Source organism: Lonchura striata, chromosome 1 (assembly GCF_050655825.1).
Source record: "Lonchura striata isolate lonStrDom1 chromosome 1, ASM5065582v1, whole genome shotgun sequence".
NCBI classification, from domain to species: domain Eukaryota; kingdom Metazoa; phylum Chordata; class Aves; order Passeriformes; family Estrildidae; genus Lonchura; species Lonchura striata.
The window spans coordinates 67,600,491-67,616,780 of record NC_140703.1 but is presented as its reverse complement, the minus strand read 5'-3'; the positions used below and the strand labels follow the sequence as shown (position 1 = coordinate 67,616,780).

The 16,290-nt window shown below is 37.9% G+C and overlaps 1 protein-coding gene across 3 annotated transcripts in view; it reads right to left on the bottom strand.

Moving 5' to 3' along the window:
- DCLK1 (doublecortin like kinase 1) overlaps positions 1 to 16,290 on the bottom strand; it is a 231,808-nt gene that overhangs the window by 25,300 nt on the left and 190,218 nt on the right. For all 3 annotated transcript variants that reach the window (XM_021541917.3, XM_021541918.3, XM_021541919.3), the window contains exons 11-15: positions 12,866 to 13,012; positions 7,679 to 7,812; positions 6,871 to 6,948; positions 6,137 to 6,233; positions 4,253 to 4,333 (exon numbers count right to left, since the gene is read on the bottom strand). In XM_021541917.3, coding sequence (XP_021397592.1) covers positions 4,253 to 4,333; positions 6,137 to 6,233; positions 6,871 to 6,948; positions 7,679 to 7,812; positions 12,866 to 13,012 — 537 coding nt within the window. The remainder of the gene's footprint in view (positions 1 to 4,252; positions 4,334 to 6,136; positions 6,234 to 6,870; positions 6,949 to 7,678; positions 7,813 to 12,865; positions 13,013 to 16,290) is intronic.

Sequence of the window (16,290 nt, the reverse complement as noted above, 5' to 3'; positions counted from 1 at the left end):
TGCACACCTCAGAAGCTGAACAGTCAAAAGAGCTTGAAAACTCTGGCCCAGAATTTGAGTTTTCATAGTCAACATGAACTGCTTGGAATGGTAACATATTTTTGGTTTTTGTTTTGGGGTGTTTTGTTTGTTTGGTTGTTTTTTTTTAATCAGCCTCTACAAAATACCTTTCATGGTCTGTTTACAAGAATTCAAAATAAAAAACAATAAAAAAGAGGCACAAGGTCTTGGAGAAATTCCAGTAATTTATAAGAACTGGTTTCATATTTGCATTGTTCTCTGTGGCAGGAGACATTGCCACTCGAAGTGTTATAAAGATATAATGAAGCTCAGGATTCCCAGACTCCCACTGCCCTGGAGCACTTAGATCCATTTCACAAGATGGTCACAAGAGCTTTACTTTCCGGGTCTAAAAGTGTCAGATGACTAGATCATTATACAAGTAACAGCAAGAAATTAGAGTAAATAGAAGTGCTGGAAAAGCTTTTGGACACTGCTTCCTTTAAGGATTTAAGGAATTTTTTTTTGTGCCGTGTCCTAGGGTGTAACCAAAAGTAGTGCAGCTGCAAAATAAGGAATGTATTTTAAAATTCATTTTCTTACAAATGTTTAGCTTAATGATACTTATCTCTTTGTTATTAATTTCTTTTGCACACAAATTTCCAAGGCAGACATAGTGAGGGAAAAATATAAAATCTCCAGGTTCTTTAATTCTTTTTAGGCTGGTGTGTGCCATCTTCCTCTTCCAGCAACAACACACATTTTATATTGATTATTTTAACAGAGAAGGATTTACAGAATGCAAGCCATCCCTTTCAGCATTCACTGCTCAGTGATGTATTAGGAAACATTTACTACTTATACAAAAAGGAATGAGTTTGTCCTGTAACTTGTTTCAGGTTATAGATAACATCAAAGTTTAAAATGCCAGACCTCAGGCTTCCTGCCTCTTTTATAATTCTTTGGCTCTGCAAAAAAACTGAGCAGGTAAAGATTTGGGGTCCCTGTAGGGGAAGTATAAACTAATGGATTTGTTTCCAGGTCTAAGTGTATCGCATAGGAGAGATGACTCCAAATAAACCAAATGGAGGGGGCAAAGAACTGCTGCTGAATTGCATTTAGAATTCAAGATCTCCATCTGTGGCAGTGGCACATAGCCAACAGCTTTTCAGGTTTTGTTTTTTTGAATTGAAAACAGCTGGGATATTATTCACATCGAAACTGCTTTATTGGTCTGACTCTGACCATAACAAGTTTTGCAGTTTCCAAGAGGAATCCAGATATTTTTATAGCAAAAATTTAAACTGAAATGAGGGTTTGCTCCTACTGAAACTGTCAAAGCACATTCCAGGAATCTCAGCAATTTACCAAATAATCACATAATAAGCAGCTATAAAGCAGAATGGTTATTTACAATCTACAAAATGGTTTTATATAGTGTAAGCAGTTACAACACTTCTATCAAAGGTTTGATCAAAGAGAGAAAATGTTTCTTAAAATTGTCAAAGAAAACACATGCCTGCTTTTCAGACCAGCTGTTCTATCTAGTATTTTAGCTGCAGCTTTAACACTCTGAATAGGTTCAAAACTGAAATAAGGGAAGTGTTGTAGTGAGCTCTATCCAAGCTGAAATGAATAGAGAAAATAAACTCCAGCATTTGACACCATGGAAAAGTATTTAAGCAGGTTACCTGTGAAAATGGAGTGTAGGTGAAAATTTCATGTGCCATTTCTTCTCAGAAAGACAGTATACACATAAATGCTCAGGTAATTACAACACATAGATTGCAGATCCTTTTTTAAACAGGAATGAGTGCATTAATTCTCTGTCCTGAAGCTGGGAAAATGAGGTCCAGGGAGGCTGTGTGACAGACTTGCAGCTGATCCAAAGGGGGATGGCAGAGGCAGGTGTAGTTGGATCTGATACTGTACATTCTGCCTCAACAGGCTGCCCCCGCTAGCTTATCTACTGATACTGCCCAGACACACTTCAGGGAAGTGCCCTTTCTCATGGAACCATTTAAGCAGCTGTTTCAACTCAGCCATGTTCTTATTTCTTCCAATGTGAACTAGGATTGTAATGCCAATTTGATGCCCAGTATTAAGTGCTTCCATGTGTGATGCCTTGAAATGGCAGCAATGTTTGGAATGTGTTAAAGTACTTTCCTGAACTGGTCCCCATGCTAGACTTTTTCCTCCCAGAAAAAAATATATGGAGGACATAAGAAAATTCAAAAGCAGTTTTGATCTGCATTATGAACTATCTCTAGTGTAATGATGCAGACAAAATACTGATTTGTTTCAGTTTTTAAAAGCAGCAGAAAAAAGGGAGTTACAGAATTGTCATGAAATATTTGTTTCACTTACTTATAGACAGAACTGCTACAGGTTTTGATTGCAGAGAATTATTACCAGCATAAAACTACAAGTGCAGCAGTGCTAGACCTAAGATTAATTGTTCACCACCTGTTGTTTCTAACAGTGCATCACAGCCACTTGTTAAGAAGTAGTATATTTAATAGAAGCAAGTAGATCTTGACTTTTCCCTGGTATATCCTCTAGTTCATGCCAACCAAGTACTTAAGAACTTTGTGAGCCAACAGTTCTATCCAGACCACTATATTTAATAAGCACCAATGGGATCATCCTTCAAAAAAGGTATTAAATTCTCTTTTGCATTCATTTATACCAGTTCTCTACACCAGCTTCTGGCAAAGGGTTCCACATGTTATTGCACAAAAATTCAGGAATTTGCCAAGGTGCTTCAGTAACTAGAGCTCAGGTTTTTCTAGCAGAGCTCTGGAGTGTTAGAAGTCTTTATCCCCAGCCCCTCTCCCCTGCTATCCTCACCAGCAGGTGAGAGCAGGGAAGCAGATCCTCATGTCACTTGCACGCCACCACCATTGGGTTACTGCCAAAGGGCTGCACCTCTTCTTTTTTATACATCACACTAAAATGGTTTTCTAAAACACATAGTGGCATAGCAATTTAAAAAATTGTTATGGGAGGTAGCATTAACATTTCAAATATATTTTTCATGAAATATGGAAGATTAGTGACCACTTCCTTAAGTGGTGTAAGCAAGTGACATTTCAGTAATCTCAGCAGCATTGTGCAGGCTGGCACTGTGGGTGACTTGGCCTCTCTGTGGTCTCTGATCAGTCACTTCCATCACTTCCTCTTCAGCACTCCAGAAATCTCCACACGTCCTCCTCCCATGGAGACAGAGACCCCTCAATCACCATAAGGCATTATAAACTGTGACAGAACACTATGTCCAAGGATAGCCCCTGGCACCAAGAAAAAAAATATTTCAGCTGCTTGAATGTCATCTTCAAAATGAAAAGATTTTCATCAGACATTGTCCTAGATCCTTGCATTCTTCATACACCACAGACAGGCTCTGCATGTTAATAGTATTTACAATTTAAAAAGTAGTTTGGGTAGTAAGGGAGCCCTCTAAGTTTAAAACATGTCCTTGGAAAATACTTAAGTGATCACTACTACTCTATATGGAGGACACTTTCACAAAAAAAAAATTAATATCTGGAGTGACTGTATATTAGAATTTTTTGAATAGTCTTTTAGGGAGAAAGGGATTTTGGGCACAGCAGCTAAGGGACCAAAGAGTATTCCAGGAAGGACCGCACACCTCAAACTTGCAAAAAACAAAATGAAATATTATTTCCTCTTCCTGTATTTTTTTCACTGTTCATCCCAATTGTGTTTCTTTTCTCAGCTGATCCTTCTGAATTGGAATATAGATTATGCCAAATTTTTATTTTTGTCATACAAATATTTTAAAACATGTTAAATAGTCTGGAATAATTAACAAATTTTAAATACCATCAGAAGCTAAATATGATTCTAAATGTTTCCCTGCTGCATTCTGGATCAAGTAGGCTTAATATTTCAGTAACTCTTACTCATGACTGCAAGATTTTTGAATGCACCTCATCTCAGGAGAATAAAATATGTCACTGAACCTTCAAACTGAGAGTTAGAGATATACATTTATCAAACAGAAGTGAGCTTTGTTGAAAGTCCATTTCAGAGAAAATGTAGCTTAGCACACACAAAATAGTGGCAACTCCAAGGTACACAAAATCAGTCTGTAACCAGTTTATTTCCAGTTAAATCTGTGGCATCTTTAGAATATAATGGCCTTCAAAAGGGCATAGCAAGGGCTTGACAGAAAAGAGTTCAAAGGTGCCAAATTGCAAGAAGCATCTACAAGTCTGAAAATACTTACATTAACCCATGGATGCTCAAGAACTTGCAAGGCTGAGAATCGCAGATCTACATCTACTTGAAGCATCATTGTGATAAGTTCCTGAGAAATTGAATACAGGATTGAATTTAAAGACAACTTTCAAAGAACAAATCAATATTTCATACACTTAAGAACTCTTTAACTGATTTTGTAAGAGTGCTCAAAGAGAAAATGAACTACTGACTGCAGAAATACACTAAGATTATTCAAAAAATAGAAAAACTGGGAACTGATGAACTCTCAGCTGAACTTTTTAATCAGTATATGACAGTACCTTGAAAAGCTAGAAGACAGTTCTGAGTTACAGTTCTGAAGACACTGTTTAAGAGAAAAGCACTTAATACATAATGTGAAAAACAGATGGTCCCATGAAATTAGGTTAGCTTCCCATTAAGAAAAAGCCAATTCCCTTGTAAGAAAAGAAATAGCAATCAAATATAGTTTTACTTTGAACCCTTGTATAAATTACATAGAAGATATTAAAAAAAACACCAAAACAAACACTTAAAACCATTATTTTTCATAGTCCAATTTTCTCTGCAATTACTTAGATTATTTTATTCAGAGTGGAATGAATGGAAACAGTATGGCAATATGACAGCAAATAAAGTTACATCATCAAGGACCAAAGCTAGTAATTCTTAGTTACAAGAAAAAATTAAATCGATAGGCTAAGGCTTCAAACCAGAAATTTTAGACAGAACTATTTAGCAGAAGGAGTTTCACAGGAAAACCCACCAGCAAAGGACTTGCAGGGTTCCCACTAATGATGCTATTAAATAATGCCTGCTACAACACAATGATTTGGTTTAGAGGACTTCCAACTCTATGACTGTATCTCATTCTTTGACATCATTAGTTAGCAGGATAAAATAGTAGTCCTGATCACCCTCCACATACCTGTAAAAGCAGGATGTAACTCTGCAAAGAATGGAGATTCAGAGCTACTCTCATTACCTGCATCCACCTCTAAATTTAACTCTTTTTCCTTGTGATTAATCAAACACTGTCACACTTAAGGAAACAGAGAGATAGTTTTTCATAGATTATTTTACAGACCAGAGAAGTAAATTGACTGAAAGTAAGCACTTATTTATCTACAGAATGACCAATTTTTATTTCTAACATGTACATATTTATTATGTCTTTGTCCACACATATTTATACATATGACTACAGTGAATACTAGATCCCTAGAAAATCTTTGAGTTAAACTGTTACTCTAGTGCATTGGTGAGACTTAAAAAACATGATCTGCTCTGCAAGTATAATGAGCTCTGTCAAGGCCTGTATCTGTAAATAATTATATCTGCCTTAGCAAACCAAAGACTGCAGGTCAAGAGCTGTGACCAGAACAAGTGTGTATTTCATACTACTCTGCAACAATAAGGCAATGGGAGGCCTGGTTCTTTGCCAGGAAGAAACAACAGATATAACATCTAATGGGGTCAATAAGGGAAATCAGCCTCTCCGTAATATTATTAAATAATGTTCAAAGGCTCCAGGCCGGTACCTGGTCCCCTCATAAGTACATATAAAGCACAGTCCAAGGGAGCTTTTGAGCTAGGAAGTGAATTAGTTTATTTTTTTTCTTAATAAATAAGGGCTGCTGGTATCTCTGTTGTGTGAGAAATCATATAGAGATATGATGTCCATTTCAGAATGGGCTCCATTTGAGAACCACCTGGAGTCTAAGAGACTATAACCAAATGAAACATAACTGCTGACCCAGAGGAATTTATAGGTGTAGCAGGAGATACATGAGACATATCAAATACAACACTGTGAAAGGATTAGAATGCATTAAGCACTCCCACTGGAAATAATATTGTAGAAGAAAATAGCACCAACTATAAAACTCACCTTTGCAGAGTCAGAAACATTGTCCCAATATGGAGATGGAAAATCCATCTGTCCCATCAATATCTGATCAAAAAGAACTTCTTGGTCATCTCCACTTCTGTAAAGTAAAAACCAAAGAAAACCAACAACAAAACCCAAAGAGAAATTATTTTCAGATGTGGTTTCAATAGACTTAAAATTGCTTTGCATTGCTCATGCCTTACTACGCTTTTGGAAGTTGTTGACTGCCCCAAACATGCAGCCATGGTGTTAATGGTGAGATCATAAAACACAGTGCATTTGGTACTCTCTTTCTCTCTGCTTGTCTTTAGGATTGTCCACAATTTTGCAATTGCTTTGAGGGGATAAAATATCTGACAGGTCCTTATTAACTGGCTTACATTTTAATTACCTTTTACCAACTACAAAATATCTTGCATTTTGTCCATTAAAGAAGATGGTTATTTCACATTGTACTTAAACCTTGAGGCAAAGGCACGCAGAACCTGTAATGAAGGCTCTTGTTTTGCAATGCAATAAAGTATAAACTACAATAAACAAACACGAGACAGAGATTTTACCATAAAATCACAGACATTTATGGGGCTTGTGTAGAACACTATGCAGAGCACAGGAAATAAAACATCAGACCCTATGAGCAGAGAACTTCTACCAGTGGGAATCTCTGTGCTTACTGTGAAAGGAACACAGGGACAATTCACATAACAAGGATGGTTGAATAGGTCAGTCCATACCCACGGAATGGAGGAAAACCACAGAGCAGGATGTAAGTAATCACACCCGCTGCCCAGATGTCCACCTTCAAGCCATATCTAGAAGTGTGAGAGACATGGTTAGAGACATCTGATTCTTTTGGACTACAGTGCAAGAACAGAGGAAATATGTTCAAAATCATTAATAATTTCTTATAAATTCTCATGTGAACTTTGTCTACCTACCAATCCTAATTCTGCTAACAAATATTTTTTACATTTACATCTTAAAATTAAAATTACATTAGATCAGAATGTGTGACCAGAATGTAGACCAGAAAACATTGGACTATATTCTTCAGTTAGCTATCTAATTCAAGTGGAGTTTACTTGAGTTAGTGATGGCTGTCAACATGAAGTCTGCAAAGGTGACACAAGTGGCTCAAGCCAGCAGGCATTTACTCTGTGGAACAAATTAGAAGAGGACAGTGTATAATAATGAAATAGAATTAAGTGAATGGTAGTTAGCAGTCTCTACAGAATAGAAGTACTTCCACTGTATCTGCAAATGACTAGTTAGTAACTCAGTGTTAAGCTGAAAATTTGAGGCCAACAACTGGCAGAGGCTGACCAAGATAACTCCAAAGCCAGCCTGCTCTGAACTGGTTTGGGTAAGATAGCCTCCAGAGGTCCTTTCCAAGTGAATTGCTCCATGAGCCATGATTCTGCATCATAGCCAACCAAAGGCAGCATAAAAATCTTAACTGCAAGAATTCCAGTCTGGCACAATGGCAAGAATGCACTCCACTGAGTACACAACATCAGTGGATCACCACTATAAGAGATTTACCCAGTTTCAGCGATGATTTCTGGAGCTACATATGTTGGAGTCCCACAGACAGTATATAGAGGTCCATCCACAATTGTTGCTAGACCAAAGTCTCCCAGCTTCAGGGACTTGCTTCCGTCTTGGTGTTCATAAACCTAAATCAGGAGGAAAATTGAAAGCTTTATCACAAAGCCATCAAGGCAACTACTATAACCACTTGCTAACTGCCTGAAATGTTCTTTCTTATTTATAGTTTTTTTTCCTCCTGCTTACCTTTAACATATTTCTCTGCATGCTTTGAAAATTCACAGAAAATTTGGACAACTTCTCTCAAATACAGTCAGGATGTTTGGGAAAGACTTTTCTTTCTACCTGTCCAGCAAAAGATATGCCACTTGATAGGTGCTAAAGCCCAAAAGTAAATGTGTGACCTTCCAGCAGTGGCTTTCCTACGTCAACTCTCTACTGAATTCACAGTGTAAGTGGGTTGAGTTTATTCATTTTACTTGCAGAGAGCTTAAAGGTTTGCACAGGAACTTCCACTACTTAGATAATAGAAAAGTGACTATACTGACTTGGACTTTCCAAGCTCTTCTCTGTGTGCTGAAGCCGCAAGGCTCTTTTGGAGTATTTCCCCTAGAAATAGTGTCTTCTCCTTGCATGACTCTTACACACCAATGAGTTTCTTACTGGCATGCTAGTGTCGGGATCAATGGGCCATAAGCAGTTAAGGCTGCTAATGGGGATAGGTAAAAATCCTGTCTTAAAAATTGGTCTTCACAGTGGCAGCGTGTCCTTTCATGGGGTTTTATGGGTGCAAAGGGAGATTAAGATGTAGTCACATTAAAAAAAAAAAAAAAAGCTAGAAACATCAGTAAAAAAAACATAATTTTAAAAGCTGGCTCAGAGCAAAAGAAGGGCTCCAAACCTGTAACCACTGAAAACTAATGTCCTAGAGTGACTTTATAATGCTGTATTGTGTCCCCCACCATCTGCTTATGTAAGATAATAAGTTCTGTACCTTTAAGATTAGAGCAAATAAAAAATGCTTAAAATAAATAATACAAAAATGTATCTAAATTAAACACTAGACTGTAAGTCTATCTTTAATCAATGTTCTGGTTTGAGTCCTTGCTTGCCATTTTGGAATGTTTTCTATGACAGCACCTTAAAAAATGGAAACATTCTAAAGGAGACCTTCTTATAATATATATGTGTCAGTTAACTATTTTGCAAGCCAAACCAAAGCTCTATGCAGTCTGGATCACCGCTAGTGATATAGTGTAAACAATTTGCATCAAAACAGTGCAAAAATAGTAGGTATCATACTTAATAATCAAAGCCAAAATAATCCTTTATATACATATCTTGACCAGCTACTCCTACATCCAAAATCACATTTATCTACAACCATTTTAAGAAGAAAATACTATCTTTTTTTCTTATAAAAATACAATAAATTCTACATGGGATCCTTGAATAGTTTACCTGGAGCAAAGGTAAATTATTGAAGCCTCTCCCCACAGATTCCTACAGATCTGTTATAGCTCATACTAATTAGTTATATTATATGGCCCCCATCCCCCATTTCTTATCTGTTAATGTTAGTCATGTCTAGAGAGAAAACCCCTCTCTGTCCTGAATCCCTGCTTACCAGGTGATACAGCCACAAGCAGACATTCAGAATACACAAAATTCTTCTCCTCTCCTTATGTTATTTTTAAGAATTCAACTGGATCTTTAAGAGGACCAGCAATATATAATGGATTCACATTTCTCTTCTACTAAGCCAGAAAAAAGTTATGTTTATAGAAAAGCACTGGGAAAAAAAAAAAGCAATTATGGTTTTATTCAAAACACAGATTGTTAAATACATCTGGTTCCTGAAACTAAAGAAAGTGTTCTCTGAAATGGCAGTAATAAATCTAATTTCAACAACAGTTTTAATTAAAGTCTAGAGACTAGGGCTTTAAATATTCACTTGTTGAAGTATGTAAAGTGTGCACTTGGACATCAAGACCTGAATCTGGCCTAATGAGTATTTCATATTCTGTTTCATGCAGTTATCTTCCTACATAGCCTTCTCTGAGCTGTACTAACCTAGCAAACATTCATAAATTCCCTCCTTCAATAGACCACACCTTGTGTGAGTCATCCATACTAGAAATTAATTACAGAAGAGGTTTGTTTGCCAATATTTACCAATGCAGAAGGTTTGGTACAATGAATTTTCTAGTATTCTGCTTAATCTGTTTAGAGGAATTACTTTTCCTGGAAAACTACTTCAGTTGACTTGTAAAGAAAGTAACTTTTCCTCACCCTGTTACAACTTCATATAAAAAAGAGCCCAGTGTGAAGCTGTGGTATGTTACTTGCCAGTCAAGGAATGGGAAAGATAATTTAACGCTCATGTTATTTAGAATAAATGCTATATATGTTCCTGCATTTAAATACTGAAGGGCAATTATAGAAATGGGGATTAGTGCAAATTGCCCACTACGTAGTGCTTTCACTGTTTTAACTAAGCTATAAAACTGTGTAATTGTACTACACTAATTGAATGCAGCCACACATAATTGTATGCCACCATATGTATCCTATTAGTATAAAGACTGTCAGTATTTTCTAAGCTGCTCTTGTGATCAGTGCAGATGGCAACAGTCAGAGAAGTTGTTCTCCAGGGTTTATTATATGGCTATAAAGACATCCCATGACTTGACAAAATAAACGTTCTAAATAGCAACAATTATGAAAAATGTTCCAATTAAAACATGGAAGACTCCCTAGAGAATAAAAAAACAGACAGAAAATGCTAAAACATTACAGGTATGCAGCACAGCCTAAACTCTTGGACAGTTGACCATTAGGTGGACTTTACATGCCTTGAGGGTGATGTGGAATATTTAAGCAGCTAAAAAATAATGGGTGCTGCACACAGGACAGGTTCACACACACAAAGATTTATTTGCAGGACCTAGATCTGGTCTCACACATCAGCTCTAAGCCTGAAAGTTACTTTTGGGAAGAAGGAAAAATTAAGAGACAAAGGAGCTGGGGAGAGATGAAATAAAGCAGCTCCAGGTGAATATGCTCTTCTTGTCTCCTTCTCCAGAACAGCATGTCCCCCTTCACTCCCTGTGTTCTCTTGCAACTCTACAGCCTTGCTCATCCTCCCTGTTGTCTTTTTGCTGCTAATGAGGTTGTTTAGCCTCAGGACATGCTCCTCTAAAACTAGTTACCATCCATGAGTAGGAAAAAGCTGGGGGAGAAAGGGTTGATTCTCAAAGTACTGGCCAGGAGAACCAGCAATAGCACAATCAGGGTTTGCATGTGGAGCACTGTGACAGTAGCAGAGAGAAAGCCACAGCACAAGAACAAGGGAAAAATACTGCCATTACCACTTAGGGGAAGGCTTAAAGAGCTGCAAGGTAAAGGGCGGGCAAGTGGAAGGTCTTTAGCAAAAGAAACACTGAGATCCATGTGGCATTTTTCAAGGGTTTTGCGAATGCCATGAAAATAACACTAGCTGCATTTTTGTGCCATAGGGAGCCACACATCCCATTTGACAGCTAAGAAAAAAGCGGAAAGGTTCAGACACACTGAGGCCACAGGCAGCCAAAGTCAGAATCAGGGTCAGAGCTCAGGTAAGGCTGGTTCCAAATCACTCTTCTAAAGCAGTGCTTCTTTCTTTCAAGGACCTGATAAACCTTACAGAATCAATGCAATTTGTGAATCAAATGCTGGCTTTTGAGAATTAGGATGCTGCAAGAGATTAAACACTGTATCCTTACAGCTCAGTCTCAAAATCAATGCATAATTCTGGAAAAGTCACTCAGAAATAATTCAGCTACAATGTGAACAATGTGATCATTCCCATTAGTGGGTAATTACCAGAAAAGGTGAGCAGGCAAATCTAGTCCTTGCCCTGCTGCCCTCACCTCCTTCCCAGACCTCCTGACCATCTCTTTTCCTTCAGAATTTTAACTCTGACAACAATTAGAGTTTAGGCATTTACAGACAAGTCAAGACAGCAGCAGAGCAAAGCTTGTTCCAGACCAAGACCCTCCACACTCCAGGAACAGCATTAATGTATCCTGGCATGGGATTGCTACAATATCTGCATGCAGCCACCTATCAACACCAGCATCAGAAATTAAAATGGATTAAAAGGGCCAAGAAAGGTGTATCAGTCATTAGTGTCTAGTGAAACTTCCATCCAGTGTGTTTTCAGCAGTTTCTGGAAAATGAGGACAGGTCACTTCCTCACCCAGAACCTGCCACTAGAGGAACTTCAGCTGTAAAAATTCCATTGCCTGAAAGTTCAGTAATATCTGCTGAAGTCAGCTTTCTCATAAAACCTCTTCATTATCAAGCAGGACTAAATGCATTAAGTCATGGCTGAGAGCACACAGCTGAGAGAACTGATAGTCTATGCTTCTACAAACATTGTTTTATGGTTGCAGAATATATGGAGAATTGGGACATTCTCATGTTGGAACATGTCAGCAAATTTGTGAAAACTCAAAACAGTGAAATAATCAGGAGAAGCTAATTTCTCAGGAGAAATAAAACTACGTGGAGGATGCAACTGCTGCATTCAAGTGTGCAAAATTCTCAGAAGACTAATTGCCAGGGTACGTTTTTCACTGTCTTCAGTGGATAAGGGTCACATAGATTTAGTCAGAAAAACAAAGATGTAGATTGTTGGTTTGTACAAGTGGCTTAATAAAAAGTGCTATAGATTTGGGAGATGCAGTAGGGGGAGGGCAATGAAGTCTCTTCCTGGCTCTGCTCTGATATGTGACATGATTAGAACACAGCATTTACATGCACCATATTTGTAAAACTAAAGGGTTGCTAATTATTTAGGCAGTGACAGAAGTACAGAATAGTCTGCTGAGGACAGAACACTTATATTTATGAGAAGCTTGAAATTTTATTGCAGTTTACTACAAGTTTACTTCTAGTGATCCCATTACTCAGCTGTTGTGTCCTATGGAACAATCTAGATATATGACCTTACATTACTGTACTTCCTGGGACAGCTGTTATTCTTAGAAGAGCTTTACAATGCAAAGGTTAAAATTAAAAGATCAGCGACTTAGAAAACTGAAATAAACTTGGCAGGCATGTGGAAGGAGGAAGTGCAGACCTTTTTTCACACACTCTAAAGTTATCAGCAATACTGAAAGATGAATCTTCACTTACCAGCAGATTCTCCGGCTTGATATCCCTGTGGACAATGTTCAGGCTGTGAAGATATTTGATAGCACTGGCCAGATTGTAAAGCATCCCACTGGCATCCCGCTCTGTGTATTTGTTGGTTGAAGTAATAGCATCAAAAAGATCTCCTCCCTGGAGCAAAATTACCATGAGATATGAGCAACATTGCCTGTGAAATGACTGAAAAATTTAGGGAAGATCAAGGAACATTTGTACAGAAGGAGGAGGAGGAGGGGAAGGGAGCAACAGAGTTTCCTTGAAGCTATAAACTGTGGGTACCATGATGACATCTCCCATAATGGCAGGTAAAGAGACCAATAACTCAGAACCATTGGTCATGGCTGAGTTGGTCAGCCAAGAGGCTAGAGTTTCTACTGCAAACCATTCCCATCTGCTGCTGCTTTTGTAACATGTCCAGCACTTGCCCACCTGTGTGTTCAGAGCCTGCTACAAATGTCTGGCAAGATACATACTTGCATATCATGATGCCATTGGCATTTATAATCATCACAATCAGATTGACATCAAACTTTTGCCCAATGCCTAATTGAACCTCAGAAAGATGAAGGAACTCTGAGTAAAACTCAGAACTCAAAGTTACCTATCCTCACTGCAATCGTATTTTAGAAGTCTGTTTCCATCTCATAAAGCTTTGCAAACATGGATTTTAGAAACCACTTTTTCTACACGAGATGTGAGGTTTTTGGTAGTGTGATGCCTCTTGCAGTTAATACTGAAGGACTTTACAGCATGTATGTCAGGCAATTATACTGGGAGACACAGGTGGCTGCTTGTGCAATTTTCAGCTCATCATACTGCCTAATTCAGCTAAAAGCTGCTGTCAGTGAAAGAAAAGCAAGAAAATGAGACAGAAAGAAGGAAAAAAGAAAAGAAAGATAACTAAGTGGAAGTCCTCAAAGCTGAAATGATCTTCACCAGAGTCTGAGGCAGCCACATTTCCAGAGGTGAGCTGGCAAGCAGGGAGAGGGACAAAGATGGAAGAGTCATTTTAAAGAGGAGATTAAGAAGGGAGCTTGACAGATTGGAGGAAAAACCAGTGATCTCTTTTGGGAGATTCTACTCAGAGATTTTGGCCTTTGGCCAAAATCAAAGCAGAATCACAAAGAAAACACAGTCCAACAAGAACCAAAAAAAAGAAAAATAAAAGGCAAAGGATAATTGCAAAAGCAATGCTAAAATTCCCTGCTGCAGTCAAAACATCAAGAAAAAAAAAAATTAGAGAGATCTGTTTTTAAAAGAAAAAGAAGGTATTTTTTGAAGGTAACAGAGGAGTCACCGCTTTGGGACTCTCATAGTTTTATCAAAAGCTTCAAGATATTTTCTGGGTTTTTTTAAAGCTCAACTCCAGAGTAAACACCTTTTCCACTTTCCAGAGAAAAGAGAACAGAGGGGAAAGAAAAATAAAAATTCCAGGAATCACGGCTACAGAAAAAACGGTAGGAAAAGAGAGCCACCAAAGACTCAAACCTGGTAAAACAGACTTTACTAGTTATAAAAAACCAAACAAACTATTAAAATTTTTGCATTGTTGAGGTGCAGCTGAAGTATGCCAGGGCAGGTTTATTCCCATTGTAGATACAAAATCCCAGCTCTTTGGAAATTGCTTACAGCCAACCATTTTTAAATCTGGACCACATCAAACTTCTTGCCCTGGCTGGTGACTGCTCAAGACACATCAAGATACATAGTGTCAAGGAAAAGGAAGAACAAAAGGCCAAGCTAAACCAGATAGAGGATTAGAGAGAAAGAGGCCAAATATTTGGCAAAAGTACAATACCATGTACTTCATGGCATTATCTGATCCCTAAGTATTAGATATCAGCATGTGGCAAAGTATGTGAGATAAATAATCTATCTTCCCTAAGCTCCTTCCTGTGAAACCCCTGTACCAGCTGCTTTTTAACATGAGGCAGTGGATTAGACAGATCTTTGGTCTTATCTAATATGTTCCAGATGCTCAGAAGAAGTGTCAATAACATCGGCAAAGCATCTGCCTCCAAACAAAGAAAATAGTCTGAGCTATGAGGAGCAAGAATGAAAGAAGCTGAGCCTTAAAAACAGAAGGAAAAATTTTGGCCCAAAGTCAGAAGAAAAGGAAAAAATGTTCATGCACAGGAGAAACATAAACTCAGAAAAAGACAGAGGCTGCAGAGTAATTTAACAGACAGTCAAGCCAATCTGAAGCAGAATAATTTTCTCTATTTAAGCATACTGTAGTTGGTTAAGTTTCTTACCAGGCATGCTGCTAAGAAAAGAGAGCATATATTTAGTCTACGGGATTCTCTGTTGTTAAAGGAGAGGTGATATCCTGGAAAGAGTTAACAGAGCTGACAGCTCTATCAGGCAGAATTGTTTTCAGACTTTGCTCTCCCCAAAGAGCACTTTAACCTGCAAGGTTCTGCTAAGCCGATTCACACAGCAGGTCACTATCATTTATTCAGGCACCAGGGGTGAGTTCAGGATGACATTTCAGTCTTAAATCCCCTGTTCTGGAATGAAACAGGACCAGCAACATCTGAATGCAGTTTTTATCATCTGTGCACATGAGGAAGTGTACTTGGAACTACAGTAACCAATTATTTATTTATTACCTTGTTATGTAAATGATTTGATCTCTCTTTTTCTTCTGCAAAAGTGAAATCATATCCTGGAGCAGTAAAGGAAACTCAGCAATAAATCTTGCTTCTTAAATTGGCCAAACCCCTGTTAGGTTTAAATAACAATTTTGTTTTGCCGTGTAAAAAGGCAATGTGCCAGAAACCAGGTCTTTGCTTCCTTTTACAAGCACCACTTGCAATGTGTTTATATTTGTATTTATGAAGTGCTTTTTCTTACACTTTACAAAGCAATGAATGGCCTATCTGCCATGAGGTGAGGGTGGGATTTGCAGCAGTCACTTATGTCAAACATGTTACTGCCAATTAATGCAGGGTGGTATTAACTGAAACCGGGCTCTGCACTATCAAACCTTTTCTCCGTGCGTCTCTTTCCTGTCTGTAAGTTTGATTTAAAGGTAGGGCTTCTAAAGTCAGTCAATAACAGATGGTTAATCAATTCTAACAGTGCACGCTATGAAATGGTAACAGTCACCAATTGGTGAATTAACATTTAATGTCTTTCCAGAAATGCCTTCCCTAGTACCCAGAGAGTGCAACAAGGCTTTTATTCCAACTATGTATTAAGGAATAGATGTTTGTACCAGAGAAACAAAGTTGATTTCCCCAAATAAGGTTATTTCTTCTACATTTTTTCTATTATCCTACATAAAAGTCAAGATTATTAGAACAATGCTCTCTAGGAGATGAGAAGTACAGATTCCTATAGAGCCCTTCCATAATACAACTAAAAGAATATGTGCAGCAATCTTTAAAAGTAAAGAAGAAAGAGCA